The sequence below is a fragment of the Labeo rohita genome, chromosome 21, assembly GCF_022985175.1.
Source record: "Labeo rohita strain BAU-BD-2019 chromosome 21, IGBB_LRoh.1.0, whole genome shotgun sequence".
Taxonomy (NCBI): domain Eukaryota; kingdom Metazoa; phylum Chordata; class Actinopteri; order Cypriniformes; family Cyprinidae; genus Labeo; species Labeo rohita.
In genome coordinates, this window is record NC_066889.1 from 5,257,864 (window position 1) to 5,273,856 (window position 15,993).

General features: G+C 35.5%; 1 protein-coding gene across 1 annotated transcript in view; it reads right to left on the minus strand.

Moving 5' to 3' along the window:
- Positions 1-15,993, minus strand: part of dacha (dachshund a) — a 182,588-nt gene that overhangs the window by 25,266 nt on the left and 141,329 nt on the right. The window contains 3 exon segments of the mRNA XM_051092982.1: positions 11,904-11,978; positions 12,226-12,361; positions 13,824-13,996. Of these exon segments, the coding sequence (XP_050948939.1) occupies positions 11,904-11,978; positions 12,226-12,361; positions 13,824-13,996 (384 nt within the window).

A 15,993-nucleotide genomic window follows, 5' to 3' on the forward strand; every position in this document is an offset into this window, starting at 1 on the left:
TTCTTCAACTTCAAATAATTCTCAGGGGTTACACTTCCAAAACTTGAGGTCCACGGGGCCCCTGATTCACTAGAGTGCAGAATAACAAGCTACATTAAAACCAGGCCCCCAAAAGGAAATGCACAAAGCACTTAATGAGCTCAACCAAAGCAAAGGACCAATGTTCGTTAGTTAACCCCCACGATACATACGTATACACACGAAAAGATGAAAGCAGGACAATAAAACCCTAGCAGTAATAGGTTGGAGGAGGAAGTGAATGAGGGGGTATTAGTGTATATTACATTTTAACAGCCATATGCAGGCTGGACCGCAGAACATGTCTGGGCTGTTCTTGGAAGATAGAGGATGGTGGGAATGTGAAATGAAAGAATAGTTGGTGTTGTGAGAGCTATAAAACTGGCACTGCATTGATCTTTGCCCTGTTTGGCTTAAATATTCTGAACCTGAAAAAGCAGTTTTTCCAGGTATAGTAAGAAGGCCAGATAGCATTCAACAATACAACCAATTGGAGAGCTAGAAAGTTCAACTAAATCCATTTTTGCCATTTTTTCACTACGGCTCTATGGCTCAGTGTAACAACAAAACCAGCATGTTCAAACTCTGACTAAGTGTGAAACCTCCTTTTTAGACATTGACGTAGACTAAGAACAAACTGAACTAATTTGGCCGCGTTCTCACTTAAGTCTGCAGGAGACTGCAGGAAAGGGCAATTTAAATGAACAAATACACCTGCAAATAAACAGGAAAGTAAACAAACTAGAAAAGAGGCCAGGCTGCGTTTTCCTGACACTCCAGTCCTGCGCCTAATGAATATGTGTACATGAAATGAGCCTTAATGAGCGCTTCCTTCTCCCCCAATTAGCGTGTGAAGAGCAGTAGGTGGAATATTAAATGAGAGGAATACTAGGTCAACACCGCAGCCCTTAACCTGCGCACAGGAAGAATGGACCTGCGAGATGAAGGCGTCTCAAGGGACGCCGAAGAGAACCGGAGAAAGTTTCCCTTGTGCAGTCCAAAGTTCTTTCATTTTCCTTATTTAGAAATGTGAACTCATTGTAACTTTGTCTATTTTTACAGGGTGCAGAATATGATTTGAAATACCTCATGAAATGAAAGGGCCTTTGGCGTATTTGCTAAAATGTAATGTAAATGCTATATGTGACCCTGGACCACAAAACCAGTCACACATCTGAAAGACAAATAAATAAGCTTTCATATTTATTTTCATATCGATGTATGGTTTGTTAGGATAGGACAATATTTGGCTGAGATAAATCTGGAATCTGAGGGTGCAAAAAAATCGAAATATTGAGAAAATCGCCTTTAAAGTTGACCAAATGAAGTTCTTAGCAATGCATATTACTAATCAAAAATTAAGTTTTGACATATTTAAGGCAGTTTTACAAAATATCTTCATGGAACATGATCTTTACTTAATATCCTGATGATTTTAGGCATAAAAGAAAAAGCAATAATTTTGACCCAAACAATGTGTTGCTGACTGGTTTTGAGGTCTAGGGCTGTGTTGCCAAGTACGTGGTTGTTTTTGATGTCGCGGGTTGAAGCAAACCCCAATAATGTCATATTTAGCCGCTGGGATGCGAATTTACCAGGGGAACCCCAACAAAAAAAATGTGTATTTTAAACCCCAGAACACGATTTGTAACAGGGGACTCGAAATGCAATAGGGCGGGTTTTGTTGTGAAACTCTAGGGTTACATATGTGTATGTGTATAAAGGTTGATTTTGTCAACCTTTACAAGTATGCTATTATATAAAGCAATTTCCGGTACTCAAATCTTGGTTTCAGGGCTGTACACAATTTTTTGTTTTGCACAGTACAATGTTTTTTACAATGAGAACATCCATCTGATACCAACCTGCAATGACTAGCATTAGCATCTAGCTACACTGTAAAAAACAATTTGAGTCAACTTAAAATAAATTGTAACCTGGCTGCCTTAAAATTTTAAGTTCAGTTAACTCAAGTTTATTCAACTTGAAATGTTAAATTATACTAAGTGACAACTTAGATATTTGAGTTGAATCAACTTAAATTTTTAAGGCAGCCGGGTTACTTACCCATTTGTTAAGTTTAGCAAACACAAATATCTAAGTTGTTACTTAGTACAACTTAACATTTCAAGTTGACTAAACTTATTTTAGTTGACTGAACTTAAAATTTTTAAGGCAGCAAGTTAACAAATTATTTTAAGATTTTTTACAGTGTATATCAGAAGGTGCTCATTGTACTTTGCTGCGCTGTAAATACTTGAGTATGTGATTTCAGCTGCAGCTATTTTTTTTAGGTAGCCTTTGGTTAGCAAGATAACAGTTTAACCTATAACTTAGCATAGAGCTAAGTGGTTAAAAAGCTAATGTGATTAGCTCAAACGAGATATCACAATGAACCAAAGGACAAATTCTTGATATGTATATGACGTAGAGTTCAAGTATTAGTTCACTCTAAAATTAAACATTTCCTGATAATGTACTCACCCCCATGTCATCCAAGATGTTCATGTCTTTCTTTCTTCAGTCAAAATTAAGGTTTCTGAGAAAAATATTCCAGGATTTTTCTCCATATAGTGGACTTCAATGGGAGCCAATGAGTTAAAGGTCCAAACTGCAGTTTCAATGCAGCTTCAAAGGGCTCTACACGATCCCAGCCAAGGAATAAGGGTCTTATATAGTGAAACGATTGGTCATTTTCTAAAAAAAAAAATAAAATAAAATTTGGACACTTTTTTTTACTAGCTCTGTGTCCACAACTTCACGCATTACATAGTCACATTGGTGGAAGTACCAACCCAGTGTTTACACAGCGAAACTGCAAAGAAAGTCAAACACCCTTTACAGAAAAAGGTAAAACAATGATGTTGGACAATTTCGAAGTTGGAGGAGAAAAAAGAGTTTTTTTAAGCACACAGACAAAGAACTAGCCATGTGTGACCTTTCCAATGTGATTATGTAATGCATAAAGCACAAAGACGTGCATTTGTGGTTAAAAAGTATATACATTTTTCATTTTTTAAATAAAATGACAGATCATTTTGCTAGATAAGACCTTTATTTCTCAGCTGGGATCGTGTAGAGCCCTTTGAAGCTGCTTTGAAACTGCAATTTAGACCTTCAACCCACTGATCCACTATATGGAGAAAAATCCTGGAATGGTTTCCCTAAAAACCTTAATTTCTTTTCGAAATTTTAATTCAGGAGTGAACAAATCCTTTAAACCTGTGCATGTCTATACGTTCATGGCTTTGTTTTCTCTGTAAAAAGGTAATTTGCATTACTCAATTCTGGCTCGCCTATTGTTTTCTTTTATCGGTGCGACTATCTCTGTCCGCCTTGGGGCAACTTTACTTCGGATGCGTTAGTGACACCGCACAGGAGAGCGCGCAAGCCTGAGAGACAAAAACCTGTTCCAACTCTTCCCTCAGAACCAGAGCAGAACACAAGCACCTGTCCTCACCCTTCTCCTCCTCTCTGCCTTCATCTGTGTGTGTGAATGTGTGTGCGAGGGAGAGAGGAGGAGATAGAGCGCACATCATTTATCACTTGTGTTCTCGTCCAAAAATGTCGCTTTTGTGGGGTGACTTTCAACCGTGCTAACCTTGCCCCAAATTGCTAACTGTAACAGTTTACTTTTTCTTTCCAACATGTCATTGATTTTCCTCGCCTAATATCTGTTCCTCGTCGTTAACACAAAGAGAAACGCCGCGCGCCGCCGCAAGCAGACCCTCAAACCCTCCAGCCGGAGAGCTCTCGAGGGCCGCTGGGGCCCCGCAAAGGGTCTTGGTTTAATTAAACCATCACAAACGCGCTTAGAACAGCAATCAACCTAATGATCAAAAAGGGTCTTCAAAGCCCATGGATGGTCCCCTTTGCACATATCTGAAGGAGGAGCCTGCGAATAAACAAACAAAAATGAAGATTAAAAACGCGAGGCTCCAAAAGCCAAGCGCTTGCCGTTTGAGGCCTGATCCCTGACTTGGAACCCAGTAAAGCGATCGGTTCCTTTTACGTTTGTTGTGACTTATTTACCAGCACGCTTATCTCAAAGGGCGAAACAATGGCGCACATTTCTATCAGAAATCATTACAGGCCATTTCAAATCATTTCCGCGCAGCTAATTTCATAATAGCGGAGGGAAACATTGATTGTAACCAGATGCTACATATCTACTCTGTGGAAAACTGGACAGAGCAATTACGGAGCACAAGTCCCGGCCTACCCGTGCTCCCTCTCGCACACGCAAACGTACGCTAAGTGCTTCTATAGCCAAAGTGCTTCACATCAGCTTAAGCCAAATACATTAGCACACTATCATACAACACCTATAGACTCTGGACTAGACATTATGTGTACAATAAAGTGATTTCAAAAGCAATGAAAAACACACTCTTAGCACATTGTCAGGTCTATTAGGTATGTTGGTGAATTAATCAAATTTATATCAGACATCCAGATTATAGAAATGTACTTCATCAAGGTGTAAATGAATCACTTATCTGAAGCTGGTCACTTGGTTTTAATCAATTACGGTAATAACTGTAACAGTAATAACTAAAAGCGTTCTGTTTACTATTTAACTAAAAGAAATCATTCGTATATCCGCTGCATGGCTTCGTTACACACTTTTCTCAAAGGCATGCGAGAGTCAGTGGCCTGATTGTAAGATTAATGTTAGTGTGTGCTAAATGCTTCGCATATGAACCAAAACCACACCGAACAATATCAGAATTTCCTCTTGCTCTTTAATGGAAGAAAGGAGAGACCCTGCCTGCAGTGAGAGCAGCTCCTGTTGGCATTCAACCAGCCCTGAGTGAAAGAGAGGAAGAGAGGTAAAGAGAAAGAGTGATTTATGGAGAGCTAGAGAGGGGGTTCACTCGCTAAAGTCCCATTGAAACACAGTGCTCCTGGCCCCGGGCTTCACCATTCATCACCACGTACCACCACGTCACTTTGTTTATCATCACCGACACACACACATACACACACACAGAGGCCAAACAGTGTTTAAAATTCAATGGCCCTTTCGTGAGGATTCGGGAAAATGGGCCCCGAGTAATCTACATTTGTGAGTCTCTGATCTTTTTAACTTTAGGTTAACTTTAGATTTGAGGTGCTGTCACATTTACCATTGTTCAGCCAACTTTTACAGGTGAAATCCAGTCTTTTAAATCCATGTGATTGGGAATTTTGCATGAAGGTGAAACACCTCAAAACTACAAAACTAGTCATAATGGTAATTGTTTGTATGGTTTGTTAGGATAGGACAATATTTGGCCAAAATACATCTATTGGAAAATCTGTAATCTGAGGGTGCAAAAAATCTAAATAACAAGAAAGTTGTCCAAATGAGTTCTTAGCAAAGCATATTACTAATCAAAATTAAGTTCTGATATATTTACGGTAGGAAATTTACAAAATATCTTCATGAAACATGATCTTTACTTAATATACTAATGATTTTTGGCATAAAAGAAAAATTGATCATTTTGACCCATACAGTGTATTTTTGGCTATTGCTACAAATATACTTGTGCTACTTAAGACTGGTTTTGCGGTACAGGGTCACATATTATTACATTGTTGATAATGGATCTCAACAAATATTTCCAAAATAAACAGGCATTACAGTAAACATAAAGTTGTAGGTATTAAAATATACAAAACATTCCATTTATTTATTCAAACACCATTTATTCTACGAAATATAAATGATAGCTCAAATTATGCTGCTTTTGTTTTTCTAAGTGGCTAGACTTTCACCTGTCAGGCAATTAAAAATGTGAAAAATCCCATAGACCCAAGCCATATGTAGGGGCCAGAATATCACAGAGACTTAGGGTGGCTTTTTTGAATTAGGCCAATAAGCAGCATTCTAGCAACTGCACAGCAACATCCTGGCAACTACCCAGAACACCGTAGAAACATGGTGGCAATTTAGCACAGGCAAACATCACACATTTTCTGCAGAAAATGTCTAATTTGGTTTCTAATCCAATCTGTTGTGGGTCATACACTGCCGTTCATAAGGTTGGGATCAGTACAACTTGCAATATTTTTTAAAGAAGTCTCTTATGCTCATCAAGGCTGCATTTGTGACCCTGGACCACAAAACCAGTCATAATTTTGTTCAATTGACTAGATAAGCTGCTTTCCACTGATGTATGGTTTGTTAGGATAGGACAATATTTGAGAGATGCAACTATTTGAAAATCTGGAATCGGTGCAAAAAAATCAAAATATTGAGAAAATTGCCTTGAAAGTTCAAATGAAGTTCTTAGAAATGCATATTACTAATCAAAAATTAAGTTTTGGTATATTTATGGTAGAAAATGTATTGCATATCTTCATGGAACATGATCTTTACTTAATATCCTAATGATTTTTGGCATAAAAAAGAAAAATTGATAATTTTGACCCATACAGTGTATTTCTGGCTATTGCTACAAATATACCCGTGCTATTTAAAATTGGTTTTGTGGTCCAGGGTCACATTTATTTGATCAAAAATACAGAAAAAAACTGTAATATTGCAAAAAGTTATTAAAATATAAAATAATTGTTTCTATTTTAAGATACTTTAAAAAATCATTTATTTCTGTGATGCAAAGTTGAATTTTCATCAGCCATTGCTCCAGTCTTAAGCATCACATGGTCCTTCAGAAATAATTTTTAAACACTGATTTATTATTAGAATTATAAATGTTGACTGCCAAGTATTTTTTTTTGGAATCTTTTGTGATACTTTTTTCAGGATTCTTTAATGAATAAAAGTTAAAAAAGAACAGCATTTATTTAAAATATAAATATTTTCTAACAATATAAGTCTTTGCTGCCACTTTACATCACTTTAACACATTCTTTCTTAATAAAAGTATTAATTTCTTTCAAAAAAAAAGACAGAATAAAAACGTACTGACCCCACACTTTTGAACGGTAGTGTATATTGTTATGTTGTTATTAAATACTGTTCCTTTTAACTTTTTATTAATCAAAGAATCCTGGAAAAAAATATCACAGATTCCAAAAAATATTAAGCAGCACAAATGTTTTCAACACTGATAATAAATCAGCATATTAAAATGAGTTCGGAAGGATCATGTGATACTGAATACTGGAGTAATGATGCTGAAAATTCAAAAATGTGATCACAGGATTTCAATGTATATTAAAATAGAATAACATTATTTTATATTCTAATAATATTTATAAATATATATAGATTTTTCTGTATTTTTGATCAAATAAACAGAGCCTTGATAAGCATAAGAAACTTCTTTAAGAAACATCTTTCAAAAATCTTACTGATCCCAAACTTTTGAATGGCAGTGTTTAATTCAGAAAAAAAGCAAAAATACAGATTAATAGGTTTTTAAAAAAATGTAGAGGAGGAGGATATAAAATGAAGAGAGAATGAATTACTGGTCAATGAATAGACACACACTAACAAGAACGGAAGAGAATTCATAGCAGCATGTAATACAATTGGACAGCGCACTGTAGAAGTAAACTAGAGCAGACATATTTGATATAATCATGGCCAATCTTTACTAAGTCAATCCTCTCAGGTGTTCAGAGCGGCCCGCTGCTGTGTGCGTGTGGGTGTGTATGTAGGTTAAACCGACGCTCAGATTGAATAAAGTAGCGCAGATGTCTACTGATACAAGTTTAAAGATACAAAGGCTGTGTGGCGGCGACTTTGCACTAAAAAAAATTCATTGCAAGTCATTGTAAGAATGTGGTCAGTGACCTAAATTTCCTGGGCCCTGCATTGTTTTCTCAACCCTGCAGTAAATGCGGCATGCTGCACTTTTAAAAACAAGAGCGGTTTGCGGTATTCACGCATTTGTGTGTGCGTGTTTGGGGTAGATTTTTTCCAGACGCATTAATAAAATATGGTCGGAGGCCAGGTGCACACTGAATCTCTTTAAGAGAGCCTCGGGGCATCTTTGCATCGTCTCCTCCCAGCAGCCCAGTGTGTGATGTGCGTTAGGGGCCGCCACCTGCTGTACCAACACACTAAGTTACGCTCCAGAAACGGTGCCCACACACACCACAACATTTGAGATTCTCACACGCACATACACACCTGCGTATCGTGTCGTAGAAAAAGAAAAAAAAAACATTTTCTTATAATGATGAATTACGCACTTAGCTGCTCTAACAGCTCTCTTACACTCATCTACTCGCACAGGCCGTAAATATGAACTTCATACATGTTCAGTTAAGCTCCTAATTAAGTCATTAATTAAAAGAGAAGTGTGTGACGCTGATATACTGCCAGTCTAAACCAACGGGGTGTAAATTTCACTAACGAGCATCAGTCCGCATTAAAATGTTATGCCTGATGTCAATACACTCGGCAGCGTTAAACCGACATCATTCAGGAGTCGGCTGCATTTACTACATTGTTCCTGAGACGATGTTTAAAATGTGCTCTAGATCTCACAACTGAGTGATATGTCTTCCACATGGGTTTTTGTATTGTTAGTACAGCAAACTAATAACTGCAGGGAGTGTTTGTATTCATACGCACAGGAAGCTTTGTTCTTAAGCAAATTTTAATATTAATGAGGTATATAAGATTTCATTTTAACACATTTATGAGGCCACCCAGATAGACTGTTGTGTACATGTGGTTTCAGCAGATCCTACATTTTCTGTAGTTTAGATAAAATTTAAGTACAAAAGTTGCTGATGAATCATGATTTGTTTGTAAAAAATGTTCATACAGATTTCAGTGGAAGCCAGTTTCCGCCACTGAATAAAAAATAAAAAATGTTATTGCAACACTTTCTCACAATTCTGACTTTTTTTCTTAAAATTTTGAATTTCGAGATATAAACTTGCCGTTCTGAGAAATGAAGTCAGAATTGCGAGATATAAACTGGCAATTGCAAGGTATAAAGTCAGAACTGTGAGAACAGAATTGCGAGATATAAACTCACTATTCTGACTTTTTTTTCAGAATTGCGTCATATAAACTCACAATTGTGAGAAATAAAATCAGAATTGTGAAAACAGAATTGCGAGATAACTTGCCATTTTTTTCTTGCAAATATGAGTTTGTATGTTGCAATTCTGACTTTTTTCTCACAATTCTGAATTATTTTTTTCTTAGAAATGCAATTGTGAGTTATAAAGCCCAATTTTTAGGGAGGAAAAATCAGTATTGCAAATTTATATCTTTTATAATTCTGGTTTAATAACTCGCAATTGCGAGAAAAGACAAAAAGTCAGTTTTGGGAGTTTATAATCTCACAATTCTGACTTTATAACTCATAATTGAGAATTTATATCATGCAGTTAACCATATGCATGGAAGGTTCTTTAGAACTTCCGCATAATGATAAGCCAGCTCGTAAATTTCTGGTGTCGTTCATTTCATATGTGTTATATATCGGTGGAGACTGTTGAGACTGCTCTCCTGCCTCATTCTTATCAGAAAAATAATTGCAATGATCATAAATAATGATAGTGGCATGAACATTCGGTTTCATATTATTTAACAACATATAATTCAAATTCCAAGCCTGGTAATCCCAGGAGAGTACATAGAGACCTAGTTGTACATTTAAATGCTGACAACTAAACACTTTCATAAATGTTTAGGCTAACGTTAGCAAGCTAGAGATGCTCTTCAATGACATCTTAATAGTATTCTTGATAATCAATAACTTGCCTTCATAGTCATGAACACATTTTTAAAAGTGTGTAATATTTTAAAGCCTTTATTATTTCTTAGTTCTTCAGCTGTGCAGTAAAATTCACTTCAAAGAAAAACTTTTCATTCAAAAAGACGACATGAAAAAAACGGAAAACAATGACTTTTTAAGATGAAAATGACATGAAATTATCTTTAACCAGAAGATGGCAGTAGAGGTTCACTCATTGGCTGCAGCTGCCATTTCAACTCCCATTGTTTTTCATGTCTTGCTGTTCAATTTATTATAAAAGTACTAGTATAACAAATTTTAGTACTTTTACCGCACTGAAGTATATAGTACAGCAAATTAAGTTAAATATTAACTTAACTTATAAGTATAAGTTAAATATTAATGGTGTAAGAATTAAATATGAATTTAAAATATTTTAGGTTTAATTTAATAACTACATCTTTTTACATACATTTAGTAACAGTTTTATCTACTGTAAAAGCTATTAAATAGCCTATATTTAACCAACACAAACTTGCTAGGGCTGTAGTTTTGTTACTCTGAATCTAGTCTTAATCATTTAATGCACAGCTCTATTTTTGACATCGGCTTGTCAGATGTTTCAATCGGTTATTACTGTCAATCATATTACATGACTTGCGCATATTTGGCGGATTTACTAATTTTTTACACTTGTGTTTGACATTCTTGATACGGTATACATTGACGTTTGGTCCTCTTAGACAAACAAAACTTCTCTTTGAACTGTGAATGGATTATGTAGAGAAAACGAGCAAAGGACACTATTACGACACAGTACAGTTAACCGGAAATGACTGAGCTGGTTTGTCTAAAACAAGGAAGTAATGCGTGCACATGGTCAATTCTGAGAAAAAAAGGCAGATTTGCGAGTTTATATTCTGACTTTTTTTTCTCCAAATCAGAAGATGTAAACTCACGATTGTGAGAAACAAAGTCAGAATTGTGAGAACAGAACTGTGAGAAACTTGCAATTTTTTTCTCGTAATTTCTCGTACATCTTTTTCTCATGTGTCTCGCAATTCTGACTTTTTTCTTGCAACTGTGAGTTTATATCTCACAATTCTGACTTTTCATACACAATTCAGACTTCTTTTTCTTAGCATTGTTAGATATAAACTCTGCAATTGCGAGGTCCAATTTTTGAGGGGGAAAACAATCAAAATTGTGAGTTTATATTTCACAATTCTAATTTAATAACTTGTAATTGCAAGAAAAGAGAAAAGTCAGAATCACAATTCTAAGGAAAAAAATCAGTTTTGCAAGTTGGCAATTCTGACTTTATAACTCGCAATTGTGAGTTTATGTCACGCAATTCTGAGGAAAAAAGGCAGATGTGCAAGTTCATATTCAGACTTTTTTCTCAGAATCACGATATAAACTCAAAATTGCAAGTTACAGTAAAAAGTCAGAATTGTGTGATATAAACTCACCATTGTGAGAACAGAATTGCAAGATAACTTACAAATTCTTACAATTCAGACTTTTTTTCTCAGAATTGTTAGATATTAACTCACAAGTGCAATTTTGAGGGTGTAGAATTTCGATTTTATATCAACAATTCTGATTTGATAACTTTCAATTGCAAGAACAGAAAAAAAGTCAGAATTGCGAGTTTATATTTTGTCATTCTGACTTTATAACTTGCAACTGTGAGTTTTATGTCACACAATTCTGAAAAAAAAAAAGTCAGATAAAATTAAAAAGTTGCAATAACATTTTTTATTTTTATTTTTATTTTTATTCACTGGTGGAAACAGGCTTCTATAGATGTAACACATAAATTTGTGCATTACTTTTGTAAAGCATTTTCACTTTCAATGAGGACAGAGATATTACTTGAATGGAAATTTGCATTACACCTGGTTAGGATACAGTGTTCATTTACTGCTGCATTGCAAAATTTCTTTAAAAATCCAGTTATTTCAGTAGGAATCTTTGCAATGGGGAATTTCACAAAAGGATGAAAAATTCCCTCCTGCAGATTTTACATAAGGTTTTTCCTCACAAATTTGTTGCTCTGACTAACAAAGGTGTGAGAAAAAGGTGTTTCATCCATTGCTGCACTATTTAAAATTGAGCTTTTTTGCCCACAAAAGTTCGTTTACGTGATTGCGCTTGTATACGCTGCAAGTGAGCGACACACAATGGTGTAGACAGTGTTTTAGTGTGATGAAGTGTAGAACTAACCTTTCTCTTTAAGGATTTTCTTCATATTGATGCCAGTGTCTCGTTCTGGCAGTTCTCCATCGGTCGGGTTCAAAACTGCACACATAAAGATAAAGCATGCATCCTCATAGTTGTCCCCAGAATTTCTGGAACGTTGTAATTTGTAAAAACTACTTGTAACGTTTTTGTTTTGTTATGCCTTTTTCATTCACAAAAAGTTTTTCTTTATAGGATGGGTTAGTCTGTAAGTCATTATAATTGGCTTTATAGAAAACAATCAGTCTATGAGGTGGTATTAGACATATTTAAACTAAATGTGTATAGTATGTGTGTCTGTACTAACCCAGGCGTTCAGGACTCTGTGTGTGTGGGTTTGGGGAGCTGGACACACTACTGCTGGGGTGGGAAGAGGGCTGTGATCCGGGACGAGGGGTTTCCTCCAGAGACGGAGCAGGAGACGGACTGTCCTGTACACACTCCTGTCACACACATAAAAAGATTCAGTTAACATATTCTTTACAAATGACTCAAACAGACCTGCCATTATAAATGAACAAAACTAAAACCGAAACCATGAAAAACATTTTCTTTGCATTTAAAACTTATGTTATTTCTTGTTTTTGTTTGTAATGAAATACTAAAATAATTTAAATACTAATAAACTAAAACTAATAAAAAAAATGATCATAGACACATAAAAAAATACATAAAATATACTGTACCTAACGTGAAAACAGACAATATAAAAATAAAATCTAATTCAAAATATTAACAAAAACTATAATATATCAACGATACTAAAATAACACTCTTATGATAAGGAGTGATTTAAGATTTCCATCAACTCATCAACTTCCATGAACAAAAAAACAAAAACAAAAATGAAAATCCTTTATTCCTTTTCACTGAACAAATGGTTTACTGAGGCTGAGATTTATTTATTTGTTTGTTTGATCATTTATTTATTTATTTATGTCATGATTATTGGTATTTCATTTTATTTTGGTTTAACTGTTTGTATTATTGTATTATTGTTTTTATCTGTTAATAAAATATAAATGAAAAAAAATTAGAAAATCAGATGTTTCTCCTGAAAAAGGCCCCTCACAGATCTCAAACAATATCTCAAACTGTGCTCAGATTTTCTACAACATTTCTCATCACATTCTTTCAAAACTAAATTTTCTGATTCATTTCTATACAGCAATTGCCTCATTGTGTCTATGTGTTTTCCCAAAGGAATTTTAGAAGAAACATCTGGGACTAAGTTGATTCTTAAATGAAACATGACCGGACAAGTCGTCCAGTAAATCGTTAGCGGTATCAACCAAGATCTTATTTTTTCACTGTAAAAACACATTCTGTACATTATATAGCCGTACAGGCGGAAGCTATTGCTATTTTAAGTGCGTTTGTGCGTGGTAGTGAATATCTACGTAAAAGTGTGTGTGCACTGTACGCCTCGGGCCATTTCTGCATCTCGGAGAAACACACAAGTGTCCTCCTCCAACTGTAAATTGACTCACACGCTCTCCTCTCAGGGGGAACATGGCAGTAAGATAACGGATAGTGTTTGTCTTTAAAGTCTGCATCTAATATTCCCTAACACGCGCTCCGCACGGACCCAACAGAACATTTATTCTGTTATTCCTCCTCGGAGTATTTCGAATCAAACTCTCTCTTGTAGAAATTAAGACGGTTTGGTATACAGCTCTCTCCCAGGTGTTAAATGGCTCGTAGAGCGAGACCGGCTCGTATCTAACGTATCAGCGGAGCAAGACTCCAATCCGAGGGGATCTGCAGCTCTCTGACGGATGTGCTGTGCACGCGGTGAAAATGAGCTGACTCTAGCTGAGAGATCTGAGTGCACATTAGAGCCCTAATGAATGACTTTTCTGCGTTTGGCCACTGAAGTCTCAACTTTGTGGCTGCGTGTGTTACCTTGATGACGGACGCTCCTGCTCTGGACAGGGGGCTGTGCATCTGAGCAGCTGCGGCCATGTTGGCGATGGTGTTCAGGTGGTTCATCTGGTTCATCGCCATGGCAACGGAGGCAGGCGGCAGACTGACGGGCAGCAGGGGGTGGGGCATCATCATAAACGGCAGGTCCAGCCCTGGAAGAGACAACAACAGAGAGAGATAGAGAGAGACTGTTTATATGGAACTTACTTGGTTGTGTTGACCTCACTTTATACTTTAAAGACAACATGAAATCAATTCATACTGTAGTTTTCAAATGATGTCATATTCTTACAGGAATGCCTACCTGGAAGGCAAAACTAAGACTACGAAGTAATATTAAAGCACTATGTTAACTTGTATGTTAAGTATGTATGTATGTAATATGTACTGTACATTTGTCCTTTCAAATTAATACAATCGGAGTTACATTAAAAAATGTACTGGCTATTGTAAGCTTTATAATAGCTGTGAATGGGTGTTGAGATTTTGAAGTCTAATAAAGTGCATCCATCTATCATAAAAAGTACTCCACACAGCTCTGGGGGGTTAATAAAGGCCTTCTGAAGTGAAAAATATCCATATTTAAAATTTTTAAACAAATCTTTAGCTTCCACTAACTGCCGTACATGTGTTCACGAGAGAGTGGCGTTCCATCAGTAGGGACCTATGAAATCTGTTTTATTTTTTTCCCAAATTCCGTTTTATTATTTTTTTCCAAATTCCATTTTTTCTTTTTAACATTTTTCTGGATTCCGTTTTTTCCCGTTTTAATTTTTCTCAACTCCTTTTTAATAGTTAAATTACATTTTATTAATCAAAGAGCTAATGTCTAAATTAAAATCATGAAACACATATAATTTCACACCAGTTTAATCTCTATGAAATGTTATATTTTTTCTCACCATATGTTTTATTGCTATCATATTCTGTGTTTTAGCATGTCTATTTGAATGCATACTTAATTTATTCAAATTTATTCTTAAAAAAACACATAAAGTTTCATTCATATTCTGGGCTCATTTGCTTGTCTATATATTACATGCATCATTAAGAAGATACAGTTGAGGTCGAAAGTTTACACCCCCCAGATTCTAAAGAATCTGCAAAATGTTAATTATAATAAGAGGGATTATACAAAATGCATGTTATTGTTTATTTAGTACTGACCTGAATAAGGTTAAACTGTTCAGGACAGTTTACTCATGAACAACTATCACTAAACAAAAAAACAGTTGTGGATCATTCAGATAACAACACAGTATTAACAATCAAGTGTATGTAAACTTTTTAACAGGGTCATTTTTATAAATTCAACTATTATTTTCTCTTGTGGACTACATGTAAACATCTTTTATGTGAAATATCTTATTCAGGTCAGTACTAAATAAACAGTAACATGCATTTTGTATGATCCCTCTTATTTTGGTAAAATAATTAACATTTTGCAGATTCTGAAAGGGGGATGTAAACTTTTGACCTCAACTGTATATATTGAATTTGATCCTTTAATATCACATTAAAGCACGTGTTTTTCACATTAAGCATTTTAGTGATTGAAATACTGCAGCAGGTGCTGTATGTCTTGCGGTTTGTTCACATTTCTTTGTATTTTTTCTTTTGAGGTGATCTAAATATTTGTGACTTGAAACAGATGGAAAATTGACCATGCTGCAGTTCTATGGATGTTTTGCCCTCCAGATCTCTACGCCAGTCCCATGACTGAAAACTATGAATACTGACCCTTTTTCTTTTGTAAAGGTGAGATCAAAACAATCACACCAGCCTGACACAGCAACACTGGCTCAACCAATGGCATAAAGTTGGGGGCAGGACTATGAGATTGTCTGACCAGGGGGTGAGAGGGGTGTGTTCAGCAAACAAGCTTCCACAATTCACCTTTAATAAATGTTTTGATTTATTAAAAAACTGATTTGTCAGTACAGATTCGTTATGCTAAAGAACAAAATGAATGAAATTTTCATATATAGCTGTTTATACAACACAGATTGTTTCAAAGCAGCATCACTGTACTAAAACAGCTGCAATTTAATTTTTAATTAATTAATTTATTCATATATTTTTGTTAGATAACTTCTCGTTTATGGTTATGTAGCTAAGATTGTGTAGGCGGGGGAAAATAATATTAACC